At 38.7% G+C, this 16,220-nt stretch overlaps 1 protein-coding gene across 4 annotated transcripts in view; it reads left to right on the top strand.

Annotated features, from left to right (window-relative positions):
* LOC149318138 (glycogenin-1-like) overlaps positions 1-16,220 on the top strand; it is a 34,668-nt gene that overhangs the window by 11,044 nt on the left and 7,404 nt on the right. For all 4 annotated transcript variants that reach the window (XM_089509081.1, XM_089509079.1, XM_089509080.1 and 1 more), the window contains exons 2-5: positions 1,727-1,862; positions 5,658-5,832; positions 7,046-7,208; positions 14,004-14,130. In XM_089509081.1, coding sequence (XP_089365207.1) covers positions 1,727-1,862; positions 5,658-5,832; positions 7,046-7,208; positions 14,004-14,130 — 601 coding nt within the window. The remainder of the gene's footprint in view (positions 1-1,726; positions 1,863-5,657; positions 5,833-7,045; positions 7,209-14,003; positions 14,131-16,220) is intronic.

Genomic DNA, 16,220 nt, shown 5'->3' with positions numbered 1-16,220 from the left:
CTAGTTAAGACTGAGGCATTCATTTTCCAATACTTGCAAGAACAATAGCGTAATTTTTGTCTTTGAAGACATATATGAGTGATAACGTGGGCTCTACCTTTGTGATGGCAAATCTGGAAACTTGTAAAATTTTGAAAGTTTTGCTCTAATTATCTATTCATATTTATAGATTTTTGGGGCTCTAAAATATTTCCAGACTGCATTAATCTGTTATGATACAAAATTAAAGACGGTGACATTGTTCACCTGTGCTTAAGCAACAAGTATCACATGTTCAGGGGAATTCCTAAAAGTGCTGTTCTGAGTTCAGTTTCTTATTACAAGTTCAGGTTCTAGTAACTTGCAAAATCTCAGTTGCTACACAGCTTTCCTAATAATCTCGTGGTTTCCTTTTATGCCAAACAGTATTAAGCATGACTGGTTAAAGCCACAGAAACTCAGAGTAGTGTCGAGAGGATCTAAGTGTAAATAGTAACATAATCATATGCACATTCTTAATTCTCACACTTCATATTTTCAAGTTTGTATACTTTGTAGCAGTCCTATGAATTTAAAAAAAAATTATGGCCAGAGAGAGAACTATTCGCAAACTCTTCCAGCCACCATGTTCATGTTTCTAACCCTCTGTCCTGCAGAAGTTCAAGGGTTTAGGAACTGCTGGGTGTATGTAAAAAGAGGTTCATTCCATATAGTAGCAGACATTTAATACTATTCAATATGCAAAATACCGGTAGTCCAGGAACAAAACATGGGATATTTTGAAATGGATAACTATAAATATCTGAAACTTTTAATCATTTCAGTAAGAGTGAATAAATAAAAGCTGGTATAATTATAGAATATCAGCTATTGACCTGTTAAAGCTGGCGGGAACATTGAACTATTACTGGAATTAAGGAATTATGATTCTGTGTACTCCTGTAAATGTGCAACTTGAAAAGTAAGAATGCTGTACATGACTTAGCAAGATTCAAGCATGTACTAATTTGTAGTATGTTATATCCAGAAATATTAAATGCATTGACTATTTGCCATTTTACCAGTCTGCAAACTCGAAAACAAGCACTTTTAGGACTGTTTCCTAGTAATCTAGCCAATTTAGCACTTTTTGCTTTAAAAAAATTAAATTTAAAGTGCACCAGGTAAAGGAGGTATATTCTGATCCTTGGTAAACTGGGTTGAGTTCTTGTTTATTGTGTAGATTGCATTCTGGGAACTCTGTCCAGGTTGAAAATGAGTATAAATTGATGAGATGGAAATGTTTTGCATTATGCATGTTGAACAAAGTTAAAATAAAAGCTTTGCTGGAGCAACAAACAAGGAACTTTGTAGTCCCATATCTTGTTCCAATAGTGTCCAGCCAGGTACTTATGGGAAGCCCACAAACAGGATTTAAAAGCAATCCTTCTCTCCTGTTGTCTTTTAGCAATGAAATATTCAGATATAAAAGGTAGCCAAAAGGGGAGATTTTGTTTAGTCTGATAATTAGATGGTGATTTAAGAAACAACTGCCACAGTAGGCAAAGTGACAAGGGCTTTAGCAAAGCTAGAAAACGTTACTTTTGGGACTCCAGTTTCCACAATCTTGGATTCTGTGAGCTTTAGTCCCCAATGACTATATATACAAGTTCATGGGTTTTAGAACACACTGTGGCACTGAAAGCGTACTTCCTAACTTTGCAACTACTTAACTGCTAACATGACTTGTGTGTTTTTTCTTCTTAAGACCAGTCTTTTGTGACGTTAGCCACAAATGATTCCTATGTAAAAGGAGCACTTGTACTGGGATCGTCACTACGAAACTACAGAACAACAAGGAGGTTGACGGTGCTGATCACTCCACATGTTTCAGACCCAATGAGGTAAGATTATGTGTGACACGTGGTATGAATAGTTTAGCCCCTAACAAATAAATGTGGCTTAATTGTAGTTTTAGATAAATAGAAATAGCTAGCCTGTTCTTCATAATTTATTTACTAAGCCACTGGTGTTGATGTCATTTGGAAACCCTTCTCCTCCCCACCAAAAAGGTGGAGGGGGAGATTTTCATTACTTAATGTGACAAAACCGAAATTGTACCAAGACCATTTACTTGTATTTTCATATCCAGCACTACTAAGTGGTTATGCTTAAATGCATACCTTTATGTTTCCTGGGCACTGACTTCTGCATGGATTACAGACAACAACAAAAACACCAACTGGCTCTGTAGCATGTCCAGATTCCCAGAGATCCACCAGTATTCTAAGGCAAAACAAAAAGATGTGTGTGCATGAGCACATGTGCACCTTCAATTCCCCTGTCAATTTATGGTGACCCCATGAATTTCACAGGGTATTCTTGGGTAGGAAATACTGAGTTGTGGACTTGCCACTTCCTTTCTCTGAAATATAGCCTGCAGCACCTGGTACTGTACTCATTGGTGGTCATTCATGCAGGTACTAAACAGTACTGATTCTGTTTAGCTATCAAAATCGGACAGGATCTGGTGTCTTTAGGATATTTAGGCTTTGAGAACTACATAAAGACTTGATACTAAGAAAAAAAGACAAGACTCGAATTGGCACCAATCTTTCCCACATCTAAAATACGTAGATCAGAAGAACCAACATAACTTGCAGCATAGTCAAGGTGCCTCTGATCACACCCTCAAGGTATAAATCTCTGTTTCAGAAGGGACACTAGAAATGGGTGGAATGGCAATGGCTGTCCAAAAAACAAAATACTGTTGTACAAAGGCTGAAGCAATTATTCATCTTAAGTACAGGATAAAATAGAAGTTATATAATTAATAAAATGCTGTTCAGTCTGTCAGGGAAAAGATCAAAACTATGTATGGAGGACTAAGATGCTGTTAAAAGAAATAATGCTTAATATGTATAATTAGTCTTTTCCTATAAAACTACAACCGGAGTTTTAAGTTATGTGCCATACATCTAAGAAATTAACTGCACAACAGTTGATATGCATGGTGTCTGGTTCAAACAGGATTTTCTTACTTCCATCTCTAATATCTGTGTGATGGGCATCTGTAGGAGGCCTAGTGTATTAAGAATGCATGCTATAGCAACTGTACACCCTGTATTAATGAGACACCAGGTACGTGAATGCCTTGCATGAAAGTTCCTTCTAGATACTCCATTGGGCTTAAAATTAGGTCTACGTCTATGTGTATACAACTTGCCTAATCACTGTTCCTTCCCCTGCATTATCTTCAGTTCATGTAGAAGCCACAAAGCTAAAAATTGGGCTAAAGTTTCAGGAATTAATATTCTAAACATTGAGTTCTTCAGATTCTTATACTCACTGCAGCATCTGCAGCATTAGTCTTCCTAGAGTTTATAGGTTAATGTTGCATAGGGTATGTTGAGAAGTGGCAATAGTGTGAACTCTTCTGTAGTTCAGAACATTTGAGTCTAATTTTTCTAATGAGGGAAGGAACAGTATTGGAAATGCTTTGACAATATGAAAGTAACACGAGAAGCCTCCCTAATGTGCTGCTGTTGCGGCATTACATTTTTAGGGGCTCTGAATTTTAAGAGATGTTTCAAAGATTATTGCTGGCTGTCTCAGCTTTCAAAGGTCTATAGAGACAGTGCTTGAAACTACAGATTGATAGAAACATTAGAGTGATTTTTGTTAGTCTTTTTTGCTCAGAAAAGGGGTCCCTCCCTTTTTAGTGGCCTTTGTAGTGGGGAAAATAAATAAATATCCAAATTTGTATTCATTCTTCTGAAATAATGTTTGAAATAGTGAAATAGCTTTTATTCTTGTGTTCATCTTATTGAAAATGCACTTGTGTATCTAGTCTAGCTTTCCAAAATCTAAATCCTTTTGTTTGATACAAAAAAATCATTTTTTATATTTAAAATTCTTTTTACAAGTCAAGCCTCAATATTATCAATTTTTTTGCAATTGATTTAATGCCTACTTCCAGGCATTTGATGAGATACGATTGATATTTAAAAATTCTTCCATTTTAGGCCATAAGATATTCTTTTTCTCTTTTTGTGAAAGAAGTGTTGTTTATTATATTAATTGATTGGTTGATTATTTCCAGGATTTATATCTCTCTCACACGATGGGATTCAAAGTGGGTTATAATATATTAAAAAACGGGGGGGGGGGGGGGGGAAAGACAGAGCTAAAACATTGATAAGTTAAAAAAATAATTAAATACTACCAACATTAAAACATAGATTTAAAACAGCGTAGTTGAAAACAGTAAAAAAATAATTAAGCATTAAAACAGCACATCACATTACTTGGATAAAACCTACCCATCAAAAATGTATGTGTGTGTGTATTTTTATTTTAAGTTATATATATTTTATATAAAGAATACCTTGACTGTTTTTTTCCAGAAAATGTATGCAAGTAACGATAAATGGCTTTGATAAATGTTAAATGGCTATATTGTTCAAGATAGCCATGATGGGTAGATGCTAGTATCTATATCTGCTGATAATCACTTGAGTGATACAAAAGGATCCCTGCCTCCCTGTAGTTTAACCACAGCAGCAACAAAATGAAACCCATCCTACCCTTAATCACTGACACGAAAGAAAGAAAAAATGGAGTGGATTTTTATATGAAAGGTCTGTGAGCTCTGTTCACTTCAGGTATTCCAAACTAATTCCTCAGCTAAGAATTCTTTCAAAGTTCAAGTCTTTTGCAGCAGGCTCCTTTTCAGAGTCCCATAAAACTACCACAAAGCCTGGTGGCACAGTTGTTAAATGCTAGTAGTGCAGCCACAACATTATAAGTTTGATCCTAGAGTAGGGCTCCAAGGTCCACCTAGCCTTCCATCCTTTTGTAGGTTGGTAAAATGAGTATTCAGCTTTTGGGGACAATTACCTTACACATTGCAAACTGCTTAGGGAGTGCTAGTTCACTGATAAGTGGTATAGAAATGTACATGCTACTTGCTATTGCTAGTATAAAAGGAGATACCAAAAGCCTGTAAGTCTGCTTACTCCTATTTATAGAATGCTGCATTGTTTCATAACCGTAAAGACTTGAAAGATTGCTCATTTAAAATATACACATTGCAAAATACAAACATTGCTGGGCAAAGTGGCATATAATCTAAAGTGGCAAATGGATAGGAAGCAGTACACAAATTTCAAGCAAATCCGAGCATGGTAACTGCTTGCATTTAAGACATAAGGCATAACAGTAGAGATGAAGTGTTGCATGAGCTTCATCTGTAAACATAATCAGTTCTGTTCTGTAACTAACAGGAGGAACACCTCAGCTGCTTCACAGGAATTACTTCACAGCCTCTAAAAACTCTTTCTTCCTTGACTGTTGCTGCTTAAAATAGCCCGCTGACTTACCAAGAGTATTCCTAGGTCTTTCTCACCCATATGTCTGTGTGGGTGTAGGCATCTCCTGTACATACTTTGACAGCCCTTGAGTGCTACTAATCCATCACCTTTCAAGAGCTTTATCTGAAGTCTGTGCTCCTGCACTCTTCAGTTAGAAATATGCTACAGGAAAAAGGCAACTGCTTTCATACACATTCCAAAGAAATTCCAAAAGGCTTGCACTTCCAGAAACCTAGTACAGGAATGTACTCCCTCAGAAGATTGATAGAGAGCTGTGTGGACAGTGGTGCTAAATATGGATGTAATTTGGGTTATTTCTTTCAATAGGAAAGTACTGGGAAAAGTCTTTGATGAAGTAAAACTTGTGGATGTCATGGACAGTGGAGATGTAGCCCATCTTGCATTATTGAAAAGGCCTGAGCTTGGTGTTACGCTGACAAAACTCCATTGCTGGGAACTAACAGAGTATTCAAAGTGTGTGTTCATGGATGCAGACACAATGGTATGTCTTTTGTGTTTTAGAAAGTATTTCCTTTGGTGGACCTATTTGAAAGTTTAAAATATTGGCAACCTAGGCCCTATTCTCAATAAAAGTGAGTAGAATGTTCTGTTGTAAACAACTCTAAGCCTGTGTAACAAGGTTTCTTGTGCCATGCAAGAATAAAGGATGCCTTTGAAGATAGGAGGCTGAATTTGACCTTAGGGAAGTGTCTTGAAAACAAACTGGGGAAAGAAGACAGGTTTTTGTCATACTAATTTGGAGAGTTTCCCAGCAGGCATACAGAGCACAACTCTGTTCTGTGCATGTCTACTTAGGGGTAAACCCCAGCACAACTGCTTTCTTAGCTACAGACTACAGTTCATCTCCATGCAACTGTTTTCTGGCTTTAAATGATCTCTTGTCTTTTATTACAAATCAGGAAGTGGAAATGGATGGGGAACTCTAATGGGCTACCTTTCCTCTCTGCCAGCACATACAATAAGATAATCCAAGGGAGGAAAGAAGGTAATACAGTTGGCCCTCTGTATCCACAGATTCAAGCATCCTCAGCTTGAAAATATTTTTAAAATGCATTAATTCCAAAAAGCAAACCTTGATTTTGCCATTTTATATAAGGGACACTATTTTACTATGTTAATCTGTTTAATGGGACTTGAGCATCCATGGATTTTGGTAACCACAAGGAGTCCTGGAACTAAACCCCTGTGAATATCAAGTGCTCACCATAACCATAGTTTTCTTATTTCTGCTGTAGGGCAGTTGCATGAGAATCATAAATGTTTCTCCATTACTGGAAAGTACAGTCCCACAAAGGAGGTGGATAAAGTGTAACAAGCCATTATTAACTGGGGTATCTTGCATTTGGAAGAGGGCTGTCTGGGAGCTAATTGTGTAAAGTTGCTGATCAGTGATGATAGAGAGTCCTTACCTACATTCTTAGCTGGCACTTGCTGATGCAGGCTAAGTCCAAACGGGTCAGGGCTCGGCTGTCTTCAGCAAGTGCCTGAATGATGTATGAATGAGAGTGCTGGAATATACTCTGTGTGTGTGTATGTGTATGTTTCTCATACTTAGTGCAGAGCGAAATGAGACTTCAGCTTCAGTTGAGTGAAGCTCAATGTGTTTCCATGTGTTGGAAAGACAGATAGCTACATCATAGTATTTAGAGGTGAATGCTAAATTTGTACTCTCATTCAATGCTCCTATGTACTAGGTTTTGTCAAATATAGATGAGCTTTTTGAAAGAGAAGAGCTTTCTGCAGCACCTGATCCAGGCTGGCCTGACTGTTTCAATTCGGGAGTTTTTGTATATCGGCCTTCTATTGAAACATTCAATCAACTGTTACAGCTTGCCACAGAGAAAGGCAGCTTTGATGGTATGTATCTAAATGGACTATGTTCTGTGGACAGAAAATGTTCTATGGAGCTTGCATTCTTTGAGTAAAAACCAGTAAGCCGGAAACATTTAATAGGATTCTTTACTTGTGGAAACTTTCTATAGATTGGGGTTTTATTTCACTGAACCTGAATATATGAAAAATTAATAAGACTTCCTTAAATTGGCTGAACTGGAGTAACAGTGAATTGGGTAAAAGGGAATTAGATAGTCTGTCAATAAGCTGGCTGCTTTTATTTGATTGAAATAACTTCAAGAAGAGAAACTCTTAAACCTTTATTGAGCTGTTCTGTAACTAGTTAAGAGCTTTTATCTGACTGATAAGAGACTCTTGTAGTACAGTGTAGATCTGTTTCTTGTAAAGCTAATCATGCTTTCTTTTCAAGATGTATTAGCTGTACCAAACTAGTACATGTTATGTGTACCATACTTAGAATTCTAAGGAAAGAATTAAAACAGGAAAGCAAATAGTATTTTAAACCATAGCTCCAATTGAATGGTTTTAGCATATGAAAACAACCTAGAAGAAATTTGGCACTTCTTTCCCAAGATGTTCTCACATTCCCATGTAAAAGGAGTTCTTTGGCTTTCCTTCTGCTATGGAAATGCTACTGTATTACTCAGATTCAGTATGGACTATGGCTTGGGAAATCTAGGTTCTAGTTTCCACCAACCCGTGGGATGGTTTTAAGCAAGTCATGCTGTCTTTCAGCCTGACCTACCTCATGGGATTTTTATGAAGGAAACCTATGTGTGTCACCTTGAGTTTATTGGAAGAAAGGCAGGATACGAATGAAGTAAATAACGGAAACTGTATAGCAGACAGGACAATGATAGCATTTGTGGGAGACAAGACCCACTCAGATTCTAAGTGTGTTCTTGGTTCTGTAGACCCAAGTACGTACCCTGCTTGGTTATTCATACCTAAGTGCATAAAATAGCTGGAAATAGGGTGCCACATTATCAAATTAGTCAGGCAGTGAGGACCTGCTCATGAAGTTCTGGGTTAAGGCAGGCATACTTAATCTGACAAAAACATGCAGCTCCCTTGCAGTTGGAGTTGAATAGTTCTGGCTATAGCTGTAATCCAAAAGTATACACCAATGCTATACATAAACACAGGTGGGGGGGTGGTTGCATTTGACATTTTACCCTGCCTTTTGAAGGCTTGCCCCACCCTGACTGCTACAGTTAGAAGCAGATGTGTTATTGAATCCTATTGGATAAAATTAATGCTTTGTGCAATTAGAAATACTTTAGTACTTTCCCAAGGCTCAGTTGTTTTATTTAAAAGTCTCACGTCTGTTTATCTTCTCATGTTGTATATGTAAAATCTATCATCCTGCATTTCTTTCAAGGAGTTCAAGGTAGCAACTGTGATTATTTCTCTCCCCATACCAGCTTTTAGTCATACAACATCCTTGTATGATAGGTTAGCCTGAAAGATTATAACTGACTTAAGGTTGAGGAAATTGGCAAGAATCCTGTTGATTAGTCCCAACTAGAGTAGACACATTCAGTTAGTTGTGGAATGGTATTGAATAGTGCACATGAAATGGTTACACTTGTAGAACTGTGCTTAAGCAAACACAAACTGAATACATCTGTTGCACAGTAGCCAGAAAAAAATGCAACTGTACATGTAAGGGAAGATAAACATCGGTATAACACCTAGGGAGCCAGTGTGGTGTAGTGGATTGAGTATTGGAATAGGACTCTAGCCCTTTCCCTTTTCTTCCTTGGTGTACACATGCACACTATAGTGTCATTCTTCATAATCCTGTGAAATATGTTGGTGTTTTCGAGTGCTGGACTAGGGCTTTGAGAGACCAGGGTTCAAATCCCTGGTAGCCAGAGAAATTCTCAGGGTGATTTTGGGCAAATCATACCATCTCAGTCTTAGAGGAAAGCAAGTTCAAGACCACTCTGAACAAAGGGAAAAACCTGTGATATGTCTCCTTGAGTGCTAAAACCCTGAAGGTACCAGATTGAAGGCAATAGTAAACCACCATTGAGTATTTCTTGTCTAAGAAAATTCTATAAAATCCATGCATTTGCCATAAGCGAACATGTGACTTACAAGCATATACAGGAAAAAAGATTCCACCTAAACATTGGGAGGAACTGCCTGACAGTAAGACCTGTTCGAAAGTGGAACACATTCTCTCAGAGTGTGGTGTAGTCTCCTTCTTTGGAGGTTTTTTAACAGAGGCTGGATGGCCATCTGTTAGGGGTGTGTGTGTGCGCGCGCTTGTGTGTTCCTGCCTGGCAGGGGATTGGAATGGCCCTTGTGGTCTCCTTCAGCTCTGTGATTTTATTATTCTATACATACATACAGGGTCACCTTAGCATCACCAAAAGTTGGAAACAACTTGAAGACTATACACAACAACAACAACAAGGACACCAACAGGAGTCTGGTCATTAATGGTTGCTCTGGTATTTGAATATGATTCTCCCCATTTAAATTGCTACAACCCTCTGAATCTCAAAGTAGTTCATTGTACATAGAGTAAAATACAGAAGCTCATAGAAATACCTCAAAGGTATTCCTGGGATTTTCAGAACCAATTCTGTTCCCAGAAAGTAGAGAGTGTACTTATTCTTGATGGATGAAAAAGATTCACAATCATACAACTCTCAGACATGTATGCTCCTCCTGCAAGACTTTGACTTCAAATCATTCCCCTAGAATTGGAAAGTAGAAAAGACCATCTTTGCTTCTAATAGCAAAATCAGATCATAAATGCTGACAGGATTGGAACAAAAACAGGACCAATAAGAAACAAGAAGCAAGGGATCTACAACAGGGTAGTTAACTTTTCCCTTTGAAATGTTTTTTGAACTGGAGTTCTCATAATCTGTCGCCATTGCTGTTGCACCTAAAGCTGATAACAGTTGTTGGACAGAAACAATGGGATAGGAGGACAGTTTTCCACACAAGTCCACAGTTTTTGGTTGGCCTTGGCCAAATTTACAGGCACCAGCCTCTGCTTAGGAAGTGAGAATGCAGCAATTAAGTTGAGAATGTATCATCTTGTTTCAAGTCCTCCAATTGTAGATCAGTTATTGTTTAAATACAGTATGCCAGATCTATTAGTGTTTTTTCTAAATGAGCCTGTAAGGTAGTGGTTCAGGGATTCATAAGGTCAAGAAGGCCCCATGAGATGATTCTTGATCTTGTTTCTCCTCTTATGCTGTCCCTTTTAATTGCAAGCAAGGATAAGATCCACTGATTATGGCAAAGTGTCATCTCTTTGCCCTGGCCCCAATCCAGCCTAAAAGGGGCATCTCTTTGCCCTGGCCCCAATCCAGCCTAAAAGGGACAGCTCTGAACTGCCCCTAAGTATTCCCCCCCTAAGAAAACCTTCAGCATTCCTCATACTAGAAAGAGTGAGGAAGATGCTTGTCAGAACAACTGTGCTGCTATACTGAATAGCCCAAGTAGATGAAAATTCTGCTTAGGGAAAGTCTGTTCAATAGATTCATTCCCCTTCTTTGGCTAGACAGTGGTAGCTTCCATGTCAGCAATGTGGTGAATCAGCTCTCTGTTTTAGTCTAAACATTAAAGGAATAGTGCAAGGGGCCAAACTCTGTCCCCAAAACACCTTCAAGATATTGGACAACTCCTTAAAAACTAAACTAAAATGTATAACAGATACAAAACGCCACTGACATGGGAGTTAGAAGCATCACTATTAAGCTCAAAGCAACTTACCAGGGATGTATATAGAATACAACATGAACCACATACACAAAAGAACAGCACCAGCATCCTTGCTGGAGCAGGAGGCAAGCATCGGATGTTCTTTCCCATTAGAAAGTTAGGCTTGTGGATGCAGAAAGGTCCTGATGTTGTCTTTCTCCACCTGCCTATTCCATTCATTTTTCTTTACACAACATATAAACAGAACTTTCAAAAGCATGAAAGCATAGTTGCCTTCTATTTGCTCCAAAAAATGCAGAGTAGATAACTGCCTGTAGATGGCAAGATGACTAAAATGAGCCGGTAGTACTTGGGCCATATATGTTATTTTTGTTATGTTCCTTGAAGAAATTTCTGACTTCTGGTGATCCTAAGGAGAACCTAACCTACCATGGAGTTTTCTTGCAAGATTTGTTCAGAGGAGGTTTGCCATTGCTGTCCCCTGAAGCTGAAAGCATGTGACTTGCCCATGTTCACGCAGCGGGTTTCATGGCAGAACCAGGAATCAAATCCTGATCTCCAGAGTTGTAGGCCAACACTCAAGCCATTATGTCATACTGGCTCTGAGAAGATAGGATTCACTAGAAATCTGGGTGAGGTAGTAGGGAAAGAAAACACATTCCAAATGGATAGACTCAGTCAAGAAAGCCACAGGCACCGAGTCTGCAAGAACTGATGATAGAGTGACTTGGAAGTCTTTCATTCATTTGGTCGCCATAAGTTGAATTGACAGCAGTTAACAAAAAAGAAAGAAAGAAAGAGAAAAGACACCGTAGTGAATGAATTGCTATGGCAACTTGTTAACAAAATAAAATCCTTTCTAACTTTTGGATGTATTGTTATTGGAAGCCAAGAGTAATTAAGTTAAGAGGCAATTCTTCTTCTCCTGTTTTTATTCCCTCTTTATTTTGCACTCTGCAAAATATATACAGATATGCTTAATACCAAAGTGTTCATTTCAAATAGTAAGAGTTAATTTGGAAATGCTTAACTGTAACTTAAGCAATGACACTAATGAAACTGGCACAGGTTAATTCTTATAGTAAGAAGAAGAGAAATTTCATTATGTTTGTCTTGAATTAAAAAAAAATATTTTTTTTTGCCTTCTTTCTGACAAGATTGCATTTCATATAAATTTGATGTTAAGCTAATGGGATTGTATTGATTCCGGCTGCCTCATACCCAGTGTTGAATTTCACTGGAAGTGGAAACAGTATTAAGGAAAATATTCTGGCTCTAACTAGAGTACATCAGAGAAAATCTTGAACAATACAGCATTCAGCTGTGAGATTCAGAAACTGAAATGGAGCTGCTGTTTTGTTAGAAACATGCAGTCTCTGGGTGTGTTTTTCTAGTCTGATTTTATGAAAACCTTGATAAGTTGGAACATCAGTAAGACTTAATTGATTTAAATAATAATCTTAAGTGCACATGAAGCAATCATAGAATGGTTTGTTAAAGAGGCTTGAAAATAATACTAATCCAGAAATGCTCTTTACTGTGAAAAGAACATGTACTAAACCTATTAGAATAACTTTTTCTTAGCCACCCAAAATGGCACTGAACCTGAATTTTAAGGGTATAAACTTCCTGCTCTGGAGTTCAGAAATGTAAGTTTCTGTCCAGAGGACTTGCAATTAGTGCAATATGGAAGATCAAGTTTTATTGGTTTAGCACACTAAACTCATATGCTGAGTAATTTATGATAAATTTTTGGCTAAGCTGCTTGTAAGTGTGCACTTGAATGATCCTAGAGTTAACAGCAGTCACAGGGCATAACTTACCTGTTTGCAATTTAAAATGTATTTTAGGGTGTAATAGGCAGTTTACAGACCGCCCTTTTGGGGCAGCCTGCTCCCGCCCCTTTCCCCGCCAGATCGGGGCCTCAGCTGCCACAGCGGCAGCCTCTGAGGCCCCGATCCACCGCTTTCCAGGCTGCACCAGCGACACAAACCTGGAAGGAGCTCCGTGTCGGAGCTCCTTCTGGCGCCGCGGAAAGGGCACCCCAGGCGCCCTCGTGCAGCACCAGGACATCACTTCCGCACCGCTCCATTTGGAGGCAGCACGGTCGTGACATCCCAGTGGTGGCGCCCATGTAGAATGGGCACCGCGATTTTGTACATACTTGGTATGTACTAGGGTTAGGGCGTCAGGAAAGGACGCCCTTTCCTAACCCTAGTACGTACTTTTTGCCCATCTGTAACGCACCATAGTTAACTTTTACTTAGTGTCTTAATCTGGAATAGATCTGAGTAGTTGTCAGTTTCACTGCCATCTGAAAAATATACCATAGCTAGAATATATTTTAGAAATTCCAATAGCTTTTAGCATCTCTAAAGCTTTACTCTGGACAAGATACTTCACAGAAAACCTTAGCCTGCATAGACCATAAATCTACCAGAATTCCTTATTTCCTTATTTTTATTATTTGCCCAAGCAGTAACATTGTCCGTCCAATGGAACAAGCAACGTTTCCTGCAAAGCCATAAGACTTGGTCATCCTCTCTTTCTGACCCATCAGGTTCTGTCACAATGGTGCATCCTGGGCCAGTCAGCTAAGATCTGCTTGGGTCTGTCAGGTTCTGCAGTGTTTATATTCCTTGTCCTCTCCACAAGCATTATTAGCTCATGGGAACAAATACTGTATGTCCTTGAATGTTTGCAGCCGAAGGTTCTAGAGTAACCCAAGAACCTTTTACTTGGGATGTTAGGCTACTTTTGACAACAACATTAATTTCTTGCCACTCTTTACTGTCAGCTGAGCTAACAACCAGAAATGCCTAGTGATATGGACATCTGTTGCTTTACAAAACAACATGGGAGTGTGCACGCCTGAAAGTGTGCAACATGTCAGATGGCATAACCCTATCTCAGGTCACTGAAACAACTGTGCCAGATAAATGCCAACACTTTCAAGGCAGAAATACTAATCCATGAATCACTGGTGCTTGCAGAGGATTTACTCACCTAGCTGATGGTCCTTCCCACTCAGTTAGAAAAGTGGAAAGTGGACACCTGTGGTGGGTCTTCCATGGCTCCTATTAACCTTACCTTTTGTTTTTCTTTTAGGTGGGGACCAGGGCTTATTAAACACTTTCTTCAGCAATTGGGCAACAGCAGACATTAGCAAGCATCTGCCATTTATTTATAATCTAAGCAGTATTTCAATCTACTCCTATCTTCCAGCATTTAAAGCGTAAGTAGACAGGCTTTACAAGATTAACTGTCTATTAAAATGGGGGGAGGGGGTTCATACTGGATGAAGACTGTTTTTAGTGCAGAGATGAGTTAGAAGAATTCAGCTTGCTTTACTTGTTCAAGCATGGTTCCATTCGGCAAGAGTTGATGTAGATTAAATTGCTCTTTGAAAAAGAGCTTGACTGATGCACTGGTGCGAGACCAAACTATAATAGGAAGTTGTTTGTAGCCTAATTTTACAAAGAGACATCAGCTTGCTTAAAGTGAAATATCTAAACCATGTTAATCAGATCTGGGCTTTGGCAGATGAGTTGTATGAGACAGTTTTCCACTCATACACCTTTTGGCAGTCATCTGGGCCAGTGAAATTTGAAACAAATACAACTGGTTCCTGTTAAGGGTTTGTCCTGATCTTGGTTCTCAGAGTGGGAACATGGCTCTAATTCCCATGGCATAGAACGCTGGAATTCCCAGAGCACGTATGAGTTGTCCATGAGTTTGTTTTTCTCTTTGAGAGTATTGTTGTTAAAAAAAAATAGTGCCCTGTTGAGGTTCTGACACTGCTTGGTATGGGATCCACTCTATCATCTCAATACAAGGAGAAGCTGTAATATTTGAAAGCATCTTCTATCATTTCCAATGCATCAACTATACCAAACAGGACTTAAGCATCCTGGTGCCCAGATATTAACATGGTTGTTGAAGAGATCAGTGCTTTACTATTGTTGATATTAAGTGGGTAGCAATGTGCTGTAGCAAAATGTGGTGTTCTACCACCTTTAACATGCTAGTGGCTGAAGGAAGGAATAGATTGAATCAGCATCTACAAAGAATGATGAGGGAGGGGAAGGAACCTGCCTTCATTCATTCTAAAGTTACTTTAGGAGTTGAATCAGGTAGTGCTTCTTACATGACTTACTCTGACTCACAATCTCTGCTGGTCTCTCAAGAACAGTATACTTAACTTGAAGGTTGTGTTTTTGTTTTCCCCATCCACCCTTTGACTACTAGACACTGGTTCACAATACAATCACAATTTTGTACTCATCATTTCCTTTGTGGGACTTCGTTCCTCTGAGGTAAGAGCTATGCAGTTTATGGCCTTCACTGAAATTATCTACAGCAGAGGTGAATGGCTATAGACAAAAAAGAGGGAAGCACATTTACACCAGCACTAGCTGGCATAGCCAATGGTGAGAGATTATGGGATTTATTGTTCATAACATCTGACACTCTGATCAACATGAAGCTTGTTTCCCTTCACTGATATAGCTTAATTCAGGTATTTCCTCCAGAAACTCATTAGCATTAATTTTAATTGTATTTTCTCAGAAGATTTAAGATAAAGGTAAAGCTCTTGAACCATGGCACTCATATGTCCAGAAGTAAATGAACAATTGTATGAGCAAGTCTCTAGGCAACACAAGTAAGTAGACTTTAATGGAGCAGCTAACATAAGCAGTGTTTTTAGTGGCTCAGGTTCAAGCTATGTCTTGTGACCCAGGCATCATATGAGGTACTGTCAAGTTAAAATTAGAGTATTTATTTTTAGAAGTTCATGCAAACTGAGTGGCTGGTAGAGACCAGAGAAAGAATATCTGGCTCAGTGAATGGCATTGTGAAGTACATCTTTTAACAGTTAATATTCTTTCAACATGAACATATGGTATGGAATCCTGTATTTCACCTGCTTACCCTCTGAGCTTGTTTCTGATAAGTCTAGCTTTCCAAGATTATTCCTTTCTTTAAAGTGAAAACAGGAAGCCTGGGTCACTAGGAACTGGTGCCTTCAGGACAGAAGCTGAATATAAGGTGTCCTGAGGACAAAGTATTCAGGCTGTGCCAAACAGCTATAACTCATGGAATGAACTACATTTTAAACCCTGTTATGATCACATCTAATGTGCTGGCTTTTTAGAGTGGAAAGAAGATTTACCAAAAACAGGTGTGACTCTTCACCTCCAACTAAAAGTCCTTTCTGTAATGATATCAGAATCCCAAAGAGATTCAAGTAGCTATCAAGTCTTAATCCAGAGCAGTCCTACTGAATCAATAACGCTTAAGTGCTGACTTACCATGTTTCTGTTG

This window comes from Sceloporus occidentalis, unplaced genomic scaffold (assembly GCF_023333645.1).
Source record: "Sceloporus occidentalis isolate IW3139 unplaced genomic scaffold, rSceOcc1.0.p SCAF_2, whole genome shotgun sequence".
Taxonomy (NCBI): Eukaryota; Metazoa; Chordata; class Lepidosauria; order Squamata; family Phrynosomatidae; genus Sceloporus; species Sceloporus occidentalis.
This window is presented reverse-complemented; position numbering and strand designations above follow the sequence as displayed.